The sequence below is a fragment of the Myotis brandtii genome, unplaced genomic scaffold, assembly GCF_000412655.1.
Source record: "Myotis brandtii unplaced genomic scaffold, ASM41265v1 scaffold363, whole genome shotgun sequence".
In the NCBI taxonomy this organism is placed as follows: Eukaryota; Metazoa; Chordata; class Mammalia; order Chiroptera; family Vespertilionidae; genus Myotis; species Myotis brandtii.
The window spans coordinates 1950094-1964395 of NW_005363938.1; the positions used below are offsets into that span (position 1 = coordinate 1950094).

Sequence of the window (14302 nt, forward strand, 5' to 3'; positions counted from 1 at the left end):
GCATCACAGGCTTAAGTAACATTTAAGTAACTATTTGTGGGGCACTTGCTGTGTGCTGGCCACTGAGCTAAGCACTTCATAGGCATCTTCTTGTCATTCTCACATCTACCCTGTGACAGTGGTACCAGGATTTTCCCACCGCCCATCTGATAGGTGAGAAGTGGGCTTGGTGAGGTTGTCACCAGGTCACACAGCGGGTGGGAATTCCAGAACTAGAAACCACAACTGCTTACTCCAGAGCTCATACTCTCCTTTTCTGTGTGTGTGTGTGTGTATCTTTTTGTTAAACCTCACCTAAGGATATTTCTCCATTGATTTTTAGAGAGAGAGGAAGGGAGAGGGAGAGACAGAGGAACAGAAACATTGATGTGAGAGAGACATCAATTGGCTGCCCCCTGCACTCACCCCGATCAGGATCGCCTGCAACCGAGGTACATGCCCTTGACCTGAATCGAACCTGGGGCCCTTCAGTCCGCAGGCCGGTGTTCTATCCACTGAGCCAAACCAGCTAGGGCCAGAGCTCATACTCTTGACCATTAACAAAGCACCCCTCATCTGTAAGATGGAGATAAATATGCCTGTCTTTTAGAAGGAATGGTACTGACACTTGCTCCAACGTGGATGAACTTGGAAACGTGATGCTGGATGAAAGAAGGCAGACACAAATGGCCACATATCTTATGGTTCTATTTATATGAAGTGTCCAGAACGGACAAATCCTTAGAGACAGAAGACAGATCTCGGGAGAGAGAGGGGAATGGGGACTGGCTGCTTAGGGGACTGGCTTTCCTTTTGGGGTCATAAAAAGGTCCTGGAACTAGACAGTGGTGACAGTTGCACAACATGTGACTGCACTAAATGCCACTGAATTCTACCCATTAAACTGGTTTAAAATGGTGAATTTTATGTTATGTGGATTTTACCACAATTAAATACAATAGTTGTCCTGTTCTACCAAGTACCTGGGAGCAGAAGAGGAAAGGGGTGGGAGGGCACCCCGCAAGCCCCCTTGCTGTGCACCTGTGAGGCTCCATCATCGTCATTATTGTCCCCTATCGCACACATCACGTTTCCCGTGGGTGAGGACACAGCTTAGGAGACAAGCTCCAACCTGTCCCTCGGGCACTGCTTTCCCCAGATGATAGTTAGCGCCACCCAAGGCTCTGATGCTCACGAAGCATGTCTTCCTTCCAACACCCCAAGTGACTAAAGGAAAAGGAGAAATCCCAGCTCTGGGTTACACTCAGACCATACACCAGAGAGGGTAAGCGACTTCATCAGTCACCAAGCAAGACCTTGGGAGTGCCAAGTCCAGCACAGCCCACTCCCAGGTGTGAGTACTGTCCACTAGGCTGTCAGACCTATGCCTGTCCTACAGAAACAGAAACAATCATTCATTCATTCATTCACTCATTCATTCAATGTGTATGTCCCAGACACTGTGCAAAGTGCAGGGGTTATAATAGAAAACAAAAAGTACAATGTCCTGCCCTCAAAGGGCTTTCAGTCACAGCTACAACTGACTGGACAATGGGCGGGTCCCTCTAGGGCTCAATCCTCTAAGGGACAACCCTGTGTGATAGGCCAGGGACGGGGTGGTGAATGGTATTCTTCTAAAGATACAGGATTGGTGGTAAAGGAGAGAGTAATCGCCCAGGTTCTTACCATTCCCCTAAACAGGGCAGGAATGAGGTCAACATACGGCCTATGTCAGTGATGGCAAACCTTTTGAGCTCAGCGTGTCAGAATTTTGAAAAACCCTAACTTAACTCTGGTGCTGTGTCACATATAGAAATTTTTGATAGTTGCAACCATAGTAAAACAAAGACTTATATTTTTGATATTTATTTTATATATTTAAATGCCATTTAACAAAGAAAAATCAACCAAAAAAATGAATTTGCGTGTCACCTCTGACACGCGTGTCATAGGTTCGCCATCACTGGCCTATGTAAACATCCACTAGCTGTTTACTGAGCACCTACTGTCTACCAGGTCTATGCTAGATGCTGGAGATAAACAAATAAGCAATAGCCCCTGCCCTTGGAGAGCCCACAGATCAGAAGGGGGGTGAGGGCATTTAAAACAACATCATAGCCCAGCCGGTGTGGCTCAATGTTTGAGCATCGGCCTATAAACCAAGAGGTCACGGTTTGATTCACGGTCAGGGCACATGCCCAGGTTTTGGACTCATCCCCAGTAGGGGGTGTGCAGAAAGCAGCAGATTGATGTTTCTAAACTCTTTGCTGTTTCTCTCTATCCTTCTCCCTCTCTCTCTCTCTCTCTCTCTCTCTCTCTCAAATCAATAAAAACATATAAAAAAGGGAAAAACATTATAAGAGCAACAGTGGGGCCCAGAGGATTAGGGGAGCAAAGAAGAGAGGGCCCTAACTCACGCTGGGGGTGCTCTGGAAAACTTCTGGGGGAATGTGCTCCCTGCGGCTGTCTTAACAGACAAAAAGGTGTTCACCTCAGGGGGCAGCAAGGCACTGAGGCATCAGGGCAGAGATGAAGAGGTTAAAATGTGGGGCGGGGTACCTGTGGTGTTACTGCTTAATGCATGCGTTTGGGTATTGCTAGTGCATAAAGGAGGAGAAAAGTGATGGTGAGAGGGTTGGGGCCCATGCAGAGGTAAGTGGTGGGGAGGGGTGCTGGGGTGCTGGATGGATGAGTCCACTGTCTGCCTGGAGCCCTCCCTCCCACCCTGCAAACACCAACCACAAGTGCCCTGAGGGCAGGGAGCCCCCTCTTCTTCCTCTTCAGTCCCCACACAGGCCTTGGCATCCAGTAGGTGCCTACTAAATGCTTGCTAAATGATTGCCAAGAGGTAAGTCAATTACAAGTCCTCCCTGGAGCAGGGGCAGTGCTGCTACGTCTCTGTGACCTGGGGCCTTGCATTGGGCCCGCACACAGTAGGTGCTCAGTACACGATTGTTGAGCGAGTGGCAAAGTTGTTTTAGGACGGGGGCTGTGAGTCCTAGTCATCTGTGTCCTGGTCCCCAGCATGGGGCCTCCCACAGACCAAGTGCCAACAAAGGACCGATCATTTGAACGAAGGTCAACCCAGCCTTACGTCTCCTCCAGGCCTCAATTCCACCTCTGCCCCACCCAGGACCACACCCACTGCCAACTACCGTGCCCCTTTTAGAATGAGGGTGTCATTTACAGTCCAAACCACACCGCCCCAAGTCTTTCACCTGGAGACAGTAAAGGGCAGTGATTAAAGGTACAGAATTGAGTACTGGGGACTTGGTTTGAACCCTCATTCTGCTCCTTCTAGTTGTGTTACCCTGGGCAAGTCTCTGAACCTTGGGATGGGGGGACTTAATAGCTGCTCCTTCATAAGTTCGCTATAATTTATGAAGATAGCACTCATGAAGCATTTAACACAGTGCCTGATATATATATATTAGGTAATCAATAAATGTTAGTTGACTACATATACTATTCTCCCTTTGTTTCATGATCACATAAACTTTGCCACCTTAGAACCTTCACATGTGCTGTTCCTCTACCTGGAATGCTTTTCCCCCAGCCCCTATCTTCCCAGAGCCATTTCCATCTCCTTTTTCAAGACTCAGCCTAAATGTCACCCCCAGGACTGTGAGCTGCACACCATTGTACTCCAGCCCCAGCACAGGGCCAGGCACATGGCAGGCACTCAGCAAGTATTTGCTGAACAAAATGAATGAAAGAGAAAAGGAAGGCATGCATGGCCCTCCCAACTCCATCGCTGGCTCCTGAAGGAGGACTGTCACTTCCCTCCTGTTTGCTGGGACATCTCCTGGAGCTGTGCACACAGCAGGCACGTAATGCATGCTTCCAAGCAGATCTGAACCTCTGTTCAGTTCAGCAAACCTTTCCAGGGTACAAGGATCCGAGAGGAAAGAATGGGCAGGCAGCAGCACGCCCCACGCAGGGTGGCTGGGCTTTGGAATCTGGAGGTTCCATCTCCCTTGTCCAGCCGTGGTTAACGTGGCCTGACCCAGGCCACTTGCAGTTGGCTGTGTGTCTGCTGCCCTGTCCCCACAAGCTCCTCTCCAGCTGGTCAAGTTCAGAGGTTTCCACATCCCCACCTCCCTTGTCTGCGCCTGCATCTCAGGGCCCAGTGCCACCAGCAGGTCCCAGCTGCAGGCCCAGGGTTTCCCTCTTGTGACCGTATTAGGAAAGGACTCCAGTTTTCCCTGACACTTTATATGGTCAGCCTTGGAGCCCTGAGCAGGCGCCCCTCCCACAGCCCCGGCAGAAATGAGAACAGTGATGGAAGGTGAACAGAACTCAGTCTTTAAGTCATACAGGCCTGGGTGGGACTGAAGCATTGCCCTTGTTACCTGTGTGACCTGCATTAAGTGGCCAAACCCCTGAGCCAACAACTCTCCTCCATCTATAAATCAACTAGAGGCCCGATGCACGAAATTCATGCAAGAGTAGACCTTCCTTCCCCCAGCTGCCAGCACAGGCTTCCCTCTGGAACCCGGGACCCAGGCTTCCCTCTGGCTGCCGGCAGGCACCCGGGACCCGGGCTTCCCTCGCAGCCCCAGCTTCGTCCAGACAGTCATCCGGAAGGACATCCCAAAGGATGTCTGGTCTAATGAGCATATTATGCTTTTATTATTATAGATTATTATAGACTAGAGGCCCAGTGCACGAAATTCGTGGGGGGGGGGGGCTGTCCCTCAGCCCAGCCTTTACCCTCTCCAATCTGGGATCCCTTGGGATCTGGCCTAAACTGGCAGTTGGAATCCCCCTCACAATCCAGGACTGCTGGCTCCCAACCACTCGCCTGTCTGCCTGCCTGATTGCCCCTAACTGCTCCCCTGCCAGCCCGGTCACCCCCAAATGCCCTCCCCTGCCAGCCTGGTCCCACCCAACTGCCCTCCCCTGCCAGCCTGGTCGCCCCCAATTGCCCTCCCCTGCTGGCCTGGTCACCCCCAAATGCCCTCCCCGGCATGCCTGGTCACCCCTAACTGCCCTCCCCTGCTGGCCTGATCGCCCACAACTGCCCTCCCCTGCAGGCCATCTTGTGCCCACATGGGGGCGGCCATCTTGTGCGAGGGTGTGATGGTCAATTTGCATATTGCCGCTTTATTATATAGGATGGGTAACTAGAACTTCTTTATCAGTTGTAGCACCATGTCACACCTTCTGAGTCTGTCTAGGAACAAACATGTTCCACCATGACCACACTTTTGCTGTAGCCTTGATTTTAACAGCAGAAAGGATGAGAAACAACCTAAATGTTCATTAGTTATGGCCTGCTGCTGTTAAAAAGAATATATATACATGCACACATTTACATATGCCCATATACATACACTTGCTGTATATAAAATATAGCTGGAAAGCAGCATTTGAAACTGGCAACTATGGTTTCTCTAAGGAGGTGAACTGAAAGGGGAAGAATGGGGATGAAGGGAGTTGGGGAGGCGCACTTTGCAGAAAAATAGAGTGCACAGCCCATTTAAGTTTTTACAAAAAAAAAAAGTCTTCCCTAAAACATCAGGCTGGCAGAGGAGGACACGGGGAGTTCCGTTCACCTTCCATCACTGTTCTTGTTACCTGGCAACCTGGATCCAGGGGTGCAAGGTCCTCTGCTGTTTCAAGCAATGCCTGAAACTAAAGTTTTCTTTTTCTTTTCTTTTCTTTTCTTTTCTTTTCTTTTCTTTTCTATGTCAAGTTAACTCAATGTTTTTTGTCACTCACTCTGGTTAGATTCCTTCCTTCTGTGCACTTAAAACTTGCCCAACTCGAAGCTAACAACGCCCATGGCACCATCCCCACCTGCCCCAGCCCACACACATCACATCACATCACATCACATCACATCACATCACATCACATCACATCACATCCTAAGCCTCCTGTTACCTCAGGGCCCTTTATCATCTGTGAGCACTCACTCCACCCTGAGGCAAACAGGCCTTATTTGAATCCCAGCTCTGTCCACTTCCAGTGAAGGAGCTGAGCACCTCTGAGCCTCAGTGACCTGGTCTCTAAAACAGGGCAGTAGCTTCTGCCTCATAGTTTCGCTGAAAGGAATAAATGAGACAGCAGCTAAAAGCGCTGGTCCTCGGACCAGCCTCTCTGGGTTTAAGACCTGCTGTTTCTCATCAAGTTATTTAACCTTTCTAAGTCTCCGTTTCTTTATCTGCCAAAATGGGCCTCAATAATAGTGCCTCTCTCCTACATACGAAATAATAGCAGTGGCAATAATAATGTATTAGTATAAACTCTTAACACAGTAAATCTTAAATGAACGGCAGCTGCCACCGTTGCCCTGGGGATAACAAGGCTCCTTTGAGAGTCTAATGAAAGCGAAGCCCCCTTCACCCCCAGGAAGAATGTACGTATGCGTGAACTTTTCCTTAGCTCTCCGGAGACCGACAAGCTCCCTGGTGCTCACTCACTGGCACCGAGTTTAGAATCCCAGGTTTTAGGGAAGACCTTTTTTTTTTTTGTAAAAACACTTAAACATTGGTTAGGAGGGTCGGTCTCGTGTCACATGCACATACAGGAACACTGGCTGTGGGCACAGTGCTGTACAGCAGATCCCTAAGCTTATTCAGTTGCTCAACTGGAACTTCACGCCCATTGATTAGAAACTCCCCGTGTCCTCCTCTGCCAGCCCGACAGACACCATCCGGCTCTCGGGTCCCCTGAGATCGCCTGTTTCAGATTCTGCACACACGTGGGATCGTGCAGTCTGTCTGTCCTTCTATGGCTGGCTTATGCCACTCCGCATCTCGTCCTCCAGGCTCATCCATGTTGTCCCACGTGACAGGCTTTCCTTCTTTTCTAAAGCTGAGTAACATTCCATTGTGTGGATATACCACCTTTTCTTTCCCCATGCATCGTTTTAGAATCCATGTTCTACATTTGCATCTAGTGCACCTTATCTTCCGCCCCTTAATAATAAAAAAAAAAAAAAAGCAGCCTCGGGCCAGGAACAGGCCCTGTGACTCCTCGGCACCCCACAGAGACGGGCAGGAGAGGAAAGAGCACACGCACTTGACCTTGGGCCAGGCCAGAGGGCTTTCCCAGCGAGTCACACCCCTTCTCTGCCGCAGTCACTGCACGTGCAGTGTGTGTGGGACACAAGCTTTGCTCTCACTGGTGCAGTAACGGGTGACATGTCTGGGGAGGACTTGGGACAGTCTCACCTTTAGTGAGATCCCGCCACCTGAAACCTTTGTCCCATCCCCCAGCCAGGGACAGAGCTGACTGCTACATCGTTATGGAAAACTCCAGGCAGAGAGAACCCAGCCAACGACCCATTCAGAAGAGCAAGGGGGCTCTGGACCGGGGATCAGAACGACATTCACACCCCACGGGCGCCATGAACCATCTGTGGCAGCTCAGGACCCTCTGGCTCCTACAGACTCTCAGATCTAGGAGGACAAGACAACTGCCAGGACCTTCTCAAAGGTGAGCAATTTGTGTTTGCCGGGCTTTTTGAAATTTTCCAAGTCTCTGAGGTGAGCCTTGCAGAGCAGAGGGGAGCGTTCTCTTCATCACCAAGGGCAAAGTTGGGCACCCCCACCTGCCTTAGCATCACCTCGCCACCCACCTGTTAATCTGCTATCATGTGCTGGCAGCGTAACTTGCCCCCCTTCTCTTTCTGTATCTCCTCGGTCATGAAAAACGGTTTCTATTTAAGTGACTAAATAGACCAGAAAGAATCAAGACAGGAGAAGGCGCGTGGTCACCAGGCTGAAACACTTTCCATCTAATCCGTCCGGAGAAACATGGCAGGAATGTGAAGCTTTGATTCAGTGTTTAATCTGCTCTCAGAAGACATTCGGGGTCTTGATACCTTCATAAACCCCTCTTTTCCCCCCTGATTTCTATTTTGGGCTCAAACACTGTGTCAGGGGACAGCAGGTGAGATAGATACACAGGCCTGTCCTCGACTTCTCTGGCTAGAGATGACACTTCTTAGCTGAGAGGCCTGGTCCCGGAGGAGCCCAATTTTCCCTCCAGCTCCCTGCGGACTGGTGTCCTTAGAAATGTCCCTGGTGTACTGACAGCCCCAGGTTGATACATTTCCATACAAGGAGTCCCTCAGACAGAAGGGACTTCCCTGGTTAGTTAGGGAACTAAGGATGGCCGTTAGCACTCGGAGACTCAGCTTGCTCTCTGGTAAAATGGACCAGCATCCTTACTCAGTGGAGGTTGTGCTGATTAAACGAGATCAAGTGTGGCAAAGTATAGAACCTGAGTCAGAGGAGGAATTTATGTAATTATGGGTTGCTCCCCCGTTTCCTCTGAACTATCAGAAGAATGGATCATCAATGATGGTACAGCCATAGGATAGGTTACACAGTCCTTCAAAGCGTACTGGGGCCCCAGCCAGGTGGTTCAATTGGTTGGAGCGTCATCCCATACAACAAAAAGGTTACGGGTTCGATCACTGGTCAGGGAGTTTATGGGAAGCGACCAATCGATGTTTCTCTCTCTCCCTCTCCCTTTCTCTCTCGCTAAAATCAAGCATATCCTGGGGTGAGGATTTTTAAAAAGAGTATTGAGGTGGGGGAGTTCTGACAGATGTGGGGGTGCTCCGTCCAGACTTGTACCTGGAAGAAGGAGCAGTTCATTAGCCCGTATGCAGAGGCTTTCAAATATGCAAACATGAAGCACTGTCACAGAGAAAGGCGCCACAGCACGCCAGCACCGGCACAGCTGTTCTCCTGGGGGGTGGGGGTGGGGTGATTTGTGTTTGCTGGGCTTTTCTAAAGTTTCCAAGTCTTCTGTGGTGAATGTGTCTTATTTTCCTAATTAGGAAAAAATCTGCAGGACATTTCGAGAGATGACAAAGGGCTTTTTGTAATTTTCACAGGGCAAAATGTAAAGGGCAGGACCAGAGGGCATAATGTTAGAAGTGCCTGTTCCCACAAGTTTACAAAGGAGCAAGGACATCTGACTGGTAATAACAAGAATGGCCATAACAACAAAAAACCACTAATAATAATAACATCAACACCTCGCGTTTTGAGCACCTACAAGGTGCCAAGTACTTTCTCTTTAGTGTAACCGCTCTGTGAGGCTGGTACTATCCTGGTGTTCATTTTGCAGAGAAGGAAAGGAAATGTCAGAGAAATTAGGTGATTTATCCTGGGGATCCGCATACCCTTTCTCAGAGGCCAGGCAGACAAAGGCTGGGTGGGGGACCCTCTGCCAACAGTCGGACATCAGGGCCACCATGTCCCTCTATGTCAGCGGTTCTCAACCTGTGGGTCGCGACCCCACTGGGGGTCGAACAACCCTTTCACAGGGGTCGCCTAAGACCATCGGAAAACACATATTTGTAATTAGAAATAAATATTTCACAATATATAATTACATATTGTTTTTGTGATTAATCACTATGATTTAATTATGTTCAATCTGTAACAATGAAAATACATCCTGCATATCAGATATTTACATGATTCATAACCGTAGCAACATTACAGTTATGAAGTAGCAACGAAAATGATTTTATGGTTGGGGGTCACCACAACATGAGGAACTGTATTAAAGGGTCGAGGCATTAGGAAGGTTGAGAACCACTGCTCTATGTCCTGGAGACCTGGTCCAACCCCACAGGGGAGCTGCACCCTCTGAGTCGCCCAATCATCTAGTCCAGTGATGGCGAACCTATGACACGCGTGTCAGAGGTGACACACGAACTCATTTTTTTGGTTGATTTTTCTTTGTTAAATGGAATTTAAATATATAAAATAAATATCAAAAATATAAGTCTTTGTTTTACTATGGTTGCAAATATCAAAAAATTTCTATATGTGACACGGCACCAGAGTTAAGTTAGGGTTTTTCAAAATGCTGACACGCCGAGCTCAAAAGGTTCGCCATCACTGGTCTAGTCCAACAGAACTTTCTGTGGTGGTGGAAGTGCTTTACCCCTGTGCTGCCACAGGTGGCTGTGGGGCCCTTGACATGTGGCCAGTACAACGGAAGACATGAATTTTCAAACACTGATATTTAATTTATATCTAAGGTTAGGTAGCCACATGCGGTCGGTGGCTACCATATTGGACAGCGCAGCTCTAGCCCACTCTGGTTGGCACAGTTGACCCAGAGGAGCCCCGGTCTAATCTGGGCCTTCCTACTTGCGACAGGGAAGGCCTCCACAGGTCCTCAGGCCTCCCGCCCAGCTGGCTGCCAGATCACCAGCCTTTCCAAGGAGGGCATGAGATCTCCATCTGCCAGATGGAGACACTTGTGACAGGGAAGGCCTCCACAGGTCCTCAGATCACCAGCCTTCCCAAGGAGGGCATGAGATCTCCATCTGCCAGATGGAGAAAGAGCAGGGAACTACCTCGTTGAAATCAGTGCGTGGTTTACCACGTGCCTTGGCACTCTGCATACGTGGCATCTGCGTACCACCTTCACCTGGGAAGGGTGATTATCCCCATTCCACAGATAGAAAAACCGAGGCTTCACGTGGTAAAATAACCTGTTCAGTGCCACAGAGCTAGGAAGTGCGGGACTGAGACTTGAACCCAGGCCTGAATGATTCTATCTCACCATACAGCTGCCCTCAGTGAGACCTCTGGCTTCCCACCCTGCACCCTGAACACGTCTCTAAACCTCTCCCCTTCCAGGGTGCAGAAGGCCAGGAAGGAGGGACTGGCCGCCCCAAGATACTCACGTATATGAGTCCTGAGAAGTACCTCTCCCTCAGGTTGTGCAGCACGGAGGCTTCGTTGAGGCAGGTCAGCTCTGCCATGTCCTCCACCTTGGAGAACTTGGGTGGGTTCATCTTCTGGATGTCATCTTTGCCGACTGTCACCTTCTTGCCGTTCTCCACCAGCTCCACGATCACCTCATCCCCCTTCTCCTCCTTGATGCTGGCCGCCTCGAAGCCCTGCTTCTCCGAAGGGATCCAGACCAGCTTCTTGGCAGACCAGTCGGCCTGGGCCACTGGGCTGTTGATGAAGTTCTTGTCCACAAAGAGGAACTTCTCATCATCACTGAGCTGGCCCTTCTGTGCCATGGTGCCTGGTTGGTCCCCTGTGGAGGAAGGCGACAGGGTCAGAATCGGGCCAGAGCTAAGCTCTCACCTCACCATGCCTGGGACCAGCATCTGAAGAAACGGTCCGCAAAGTACAAGGGTGTCCCCTGCAGTACTGTTTCTGTCGTCAGAGAATGGAAACAACCAGCCCTTCCAGAAAAGATCTGCACCATTGCCTAGTGTTCATCAACATGGCACTGGATACATAAACCATGGGGTTTTCATGCAATGGAAGAACTATCCAGGGCTTAAGAAGCAAGAAATATGTCTGCATGTGTTGACATAGGAAGATATCCAACTCTGAACATAGAGTTACCACATGGTCCAATAGTTCCATTCCTAGGTATATACTCAAGAAAACTGAAAAAATACATCCATACCACAACTTGTATGGAAATGTTCATAGAAGCATTATTCATAGTAGCCCCAAAGTGTAAAAAACCCAAATGTCCATCAACAGATGAATGGATGAATAAAATGTAGTCTAGCCATATGATGAAATATTACTCAGCCCTAAAAAAGAATGAAGTACTGATATATACTGCAAAATGGATAAACCTTGAAAATATTATAAGTGAAGGAATCCAGTTATAAAGGGCCACATATTGTATGATTCCATTTATTTGAAATGTCAAGAGTAGGCAAATCCATAGAAATAGATTAGTGGTTGCCAAGGGCTGGGAGAGAAATAGAGGGGGACACCTAAGGGGTACAGGGTTTCTGTTGGGGCTAATGAAAATGTTCTAGAATATTGTAGCAATGGATGCACAGCTCTGGGAATATGCTAGAAGCCACTGAATGGTATAATTTAAAAGGATGAATTATATGATATGCGAATTTTTCTCAGTAAAGCTTTCAAAAATGAAATAAAAGGAGAGAGTGTAAAACAGTAGGTATAATATCCCATTTTATTTTAAAATATTTAGATTCCAGCCCTGGCTGGTTTGGCTCAGTGGATAGAGTGTCAGCCTGCAAACTGGGGGGTCCTGGGTTCGATTCCAGTCAAGGGCATGTACCTTGGTTTCGGGCACTTCCCCAGTGGCGGGTGTGCAGGAGGCAGCTGATCGATGTTTCTCTCTCACTGATGTTTCTCACTCTCTATCCCTCTCCCTTCCTCTCTGTGAAAAATCAATAAAATATATTTAAAAAGTAAATAAAATATTAAGATTCCATGTAGCCAAATAAGTAGAGAAATGTGTACATATCAAGTACACTGATGAGGGGATTTTTACTTTCTATTATTTTTTTTCCAATTTAATTGTGGTAAAATATATAGAACATAAAATTTACTATCTTAACCATCTTTTTTAGTATGGTTCAGTGGTATTAAGTGCATTCATATTACTGTGTAGCCATCACCACCATCCATTGTTAGAACTCTTCATCCTCTTTTCAAAACAGAAATTCTGAACCCATTAACAATAATTCCTCTTCTGCCCCTCCTTCCAGCCCCTGGCAACCACCATTCTACTTTCTGTCTCTATAAATTTGATTACTCCAGGTACCACATATAAGTGAAATCATACAGTGTTTGTCTTCTTGCGACTGGCTTATTTCACTTAGCATAATGTCCTCAAGGTTCATCCATGTTGTTGCATGTGTCACAAGTCTGTCCTTTTTAAGGCTGGGTAACATTCCAGTGCACGGATAGACCACATCTGTGTATCTCTCCATCTGGAAGTATCCATGCATCATTGATGGACTCTTGGGTTGCTTCTACATTTTAGCTATTGTGAATAATGCTACGCTGAACACAGGTGTACTTTCTATTACGTATCTTTGTCATATTTATAGTTTTATAATGTCATTAAATTTATAAAAACTGATATTTTAAACAGATTTTGAAATAGCCACTACACGTAAGAAAAAGGTGTTGCGTCTCACTGGTAAATGAAGAAACCCAAGTTAAAGCAGTGAGCTGTTGATTTTTCACCTGACAGCTTGGCTAAGGTGAAAACCATGGATAATATCCAGTGTTGTCGAGAGTGTAGGGGCTCGGCCTCTACACACATCGCCCTCAGGATGGAAGAGCCTTAAAATCCATGCATACTCCTTGGCCTGCCGTTGCATTTCTAGAGATTTAGCCTAAGGAAACAGATGAGCACTCACAGATGTACAAGAACGTCCACTGTAGTGTTTTTTGGGACAGCGAAACCCACAGCACTCTAAAAGGCCTTCAGTGGGCAGGTGCCTTGTTAAATTGTAGAGCATCCCGTCAACGCGATGCTGGAACTCCACTGAAAATTCAAGACGTGGACTTCTATTTATGCCACACAAAGATGTTTTCCTCTTTAGACATGTTTATTTTTTTTAATGAATTTTTTATTTTTTACAGAGAGGAAGGGAGAGGGATAGAGAGTTAGAAACATCGATGAGAGAGAAACATCGACCAGCTGCCTCCTGCACACCTCCTACTGGGGATATGCCTGCAACCAAGGTACATGCCCTCAACCAGAATCAAACCTGGGACCCTTCAGTCCGCAGGCTGACGCTCTATCCACTGAGCCAAACCGGTCAGGGCTAAACATATTTATTAAAGTGTCATTTACCGGTCATGACATTCTCATTGTAAATGTACAATTCAGTGATTTCCAGTAAATGTAGATTGTGCATCCATGATGATGATACATTGTGGAACATTCTCATCACCCCCTGAAAGGGCTCCCTCCTGGGGATGTGCAGTCAGCCACTCCCTGTCCCCACCTCCAACCTCTGGCAACCACTGATCTGTCTGTCTCCATAGATTCCCCTTTTCTGGACATTTCATATGCCTGTTGGCCATACAAATATACTTAGGATATATTTCTACGTTGAACACATATATGAATGGAATGCTCAGGAAACAAGCTACACCATAAAATAGACGCATCTCAAAAGCAATGCTCAGTGAGAGAAGCCAGACCCCAAAGATTACCCCTCTGCTGTGTCACTGACAGGGAGCCCAGGAAAGGCCAAACGGTGGTGACAGAGAGCAGAGCGGTAGTTGGCGGGGACAGGGAAGGAAACTGGCTGCCAAGAGTCACAAAGGAACTTTCAGGGTGATGACAATGATCTGAATCCTGATGACCACGGCGATCACATGACTGTATACGCTTGTCATAACTCACTGGGCTGCAGACTTAAGATCAGTGCGCTTTTTTTTAAAAATGGGTACATTTTACTGCATGTAGATCAGTGGTTCTCAACCTTGGCTGCACATTAGAATCAGCTGGGAATCTTTTTAAAATCCTGATTTCTGGGCCTCATCCTCTGGAAATTCTGTTTCTTTGTTACTAATGTTGGGGCCCC

At 47.8% G+C, this 14302-nt stretch overlaps 1 protein-coding gene across 1 annotated transcript in view; it reads right to left on the reverse strand.

Moving 5' to 3' along the window:
- Positions 1-14302, reverse strand: part of LOC102239219 (myosin-11-like) — a 33893-nt gene that overhangs the window by 9272 nt on the left and 10319 nt on the right. The window contains exon 2 of the mRNA XM_005872051.2: positions 10652-11013. Within this exon, the coding sequence (XP_005872113.1) occupies positions 10652-10996 (345 nt within the window). The 5' untranslated portion in view covers positions 10997-11013. The remainder of the gene's footprint in view (positions 1-10651; positions 11014-14302) is intronic.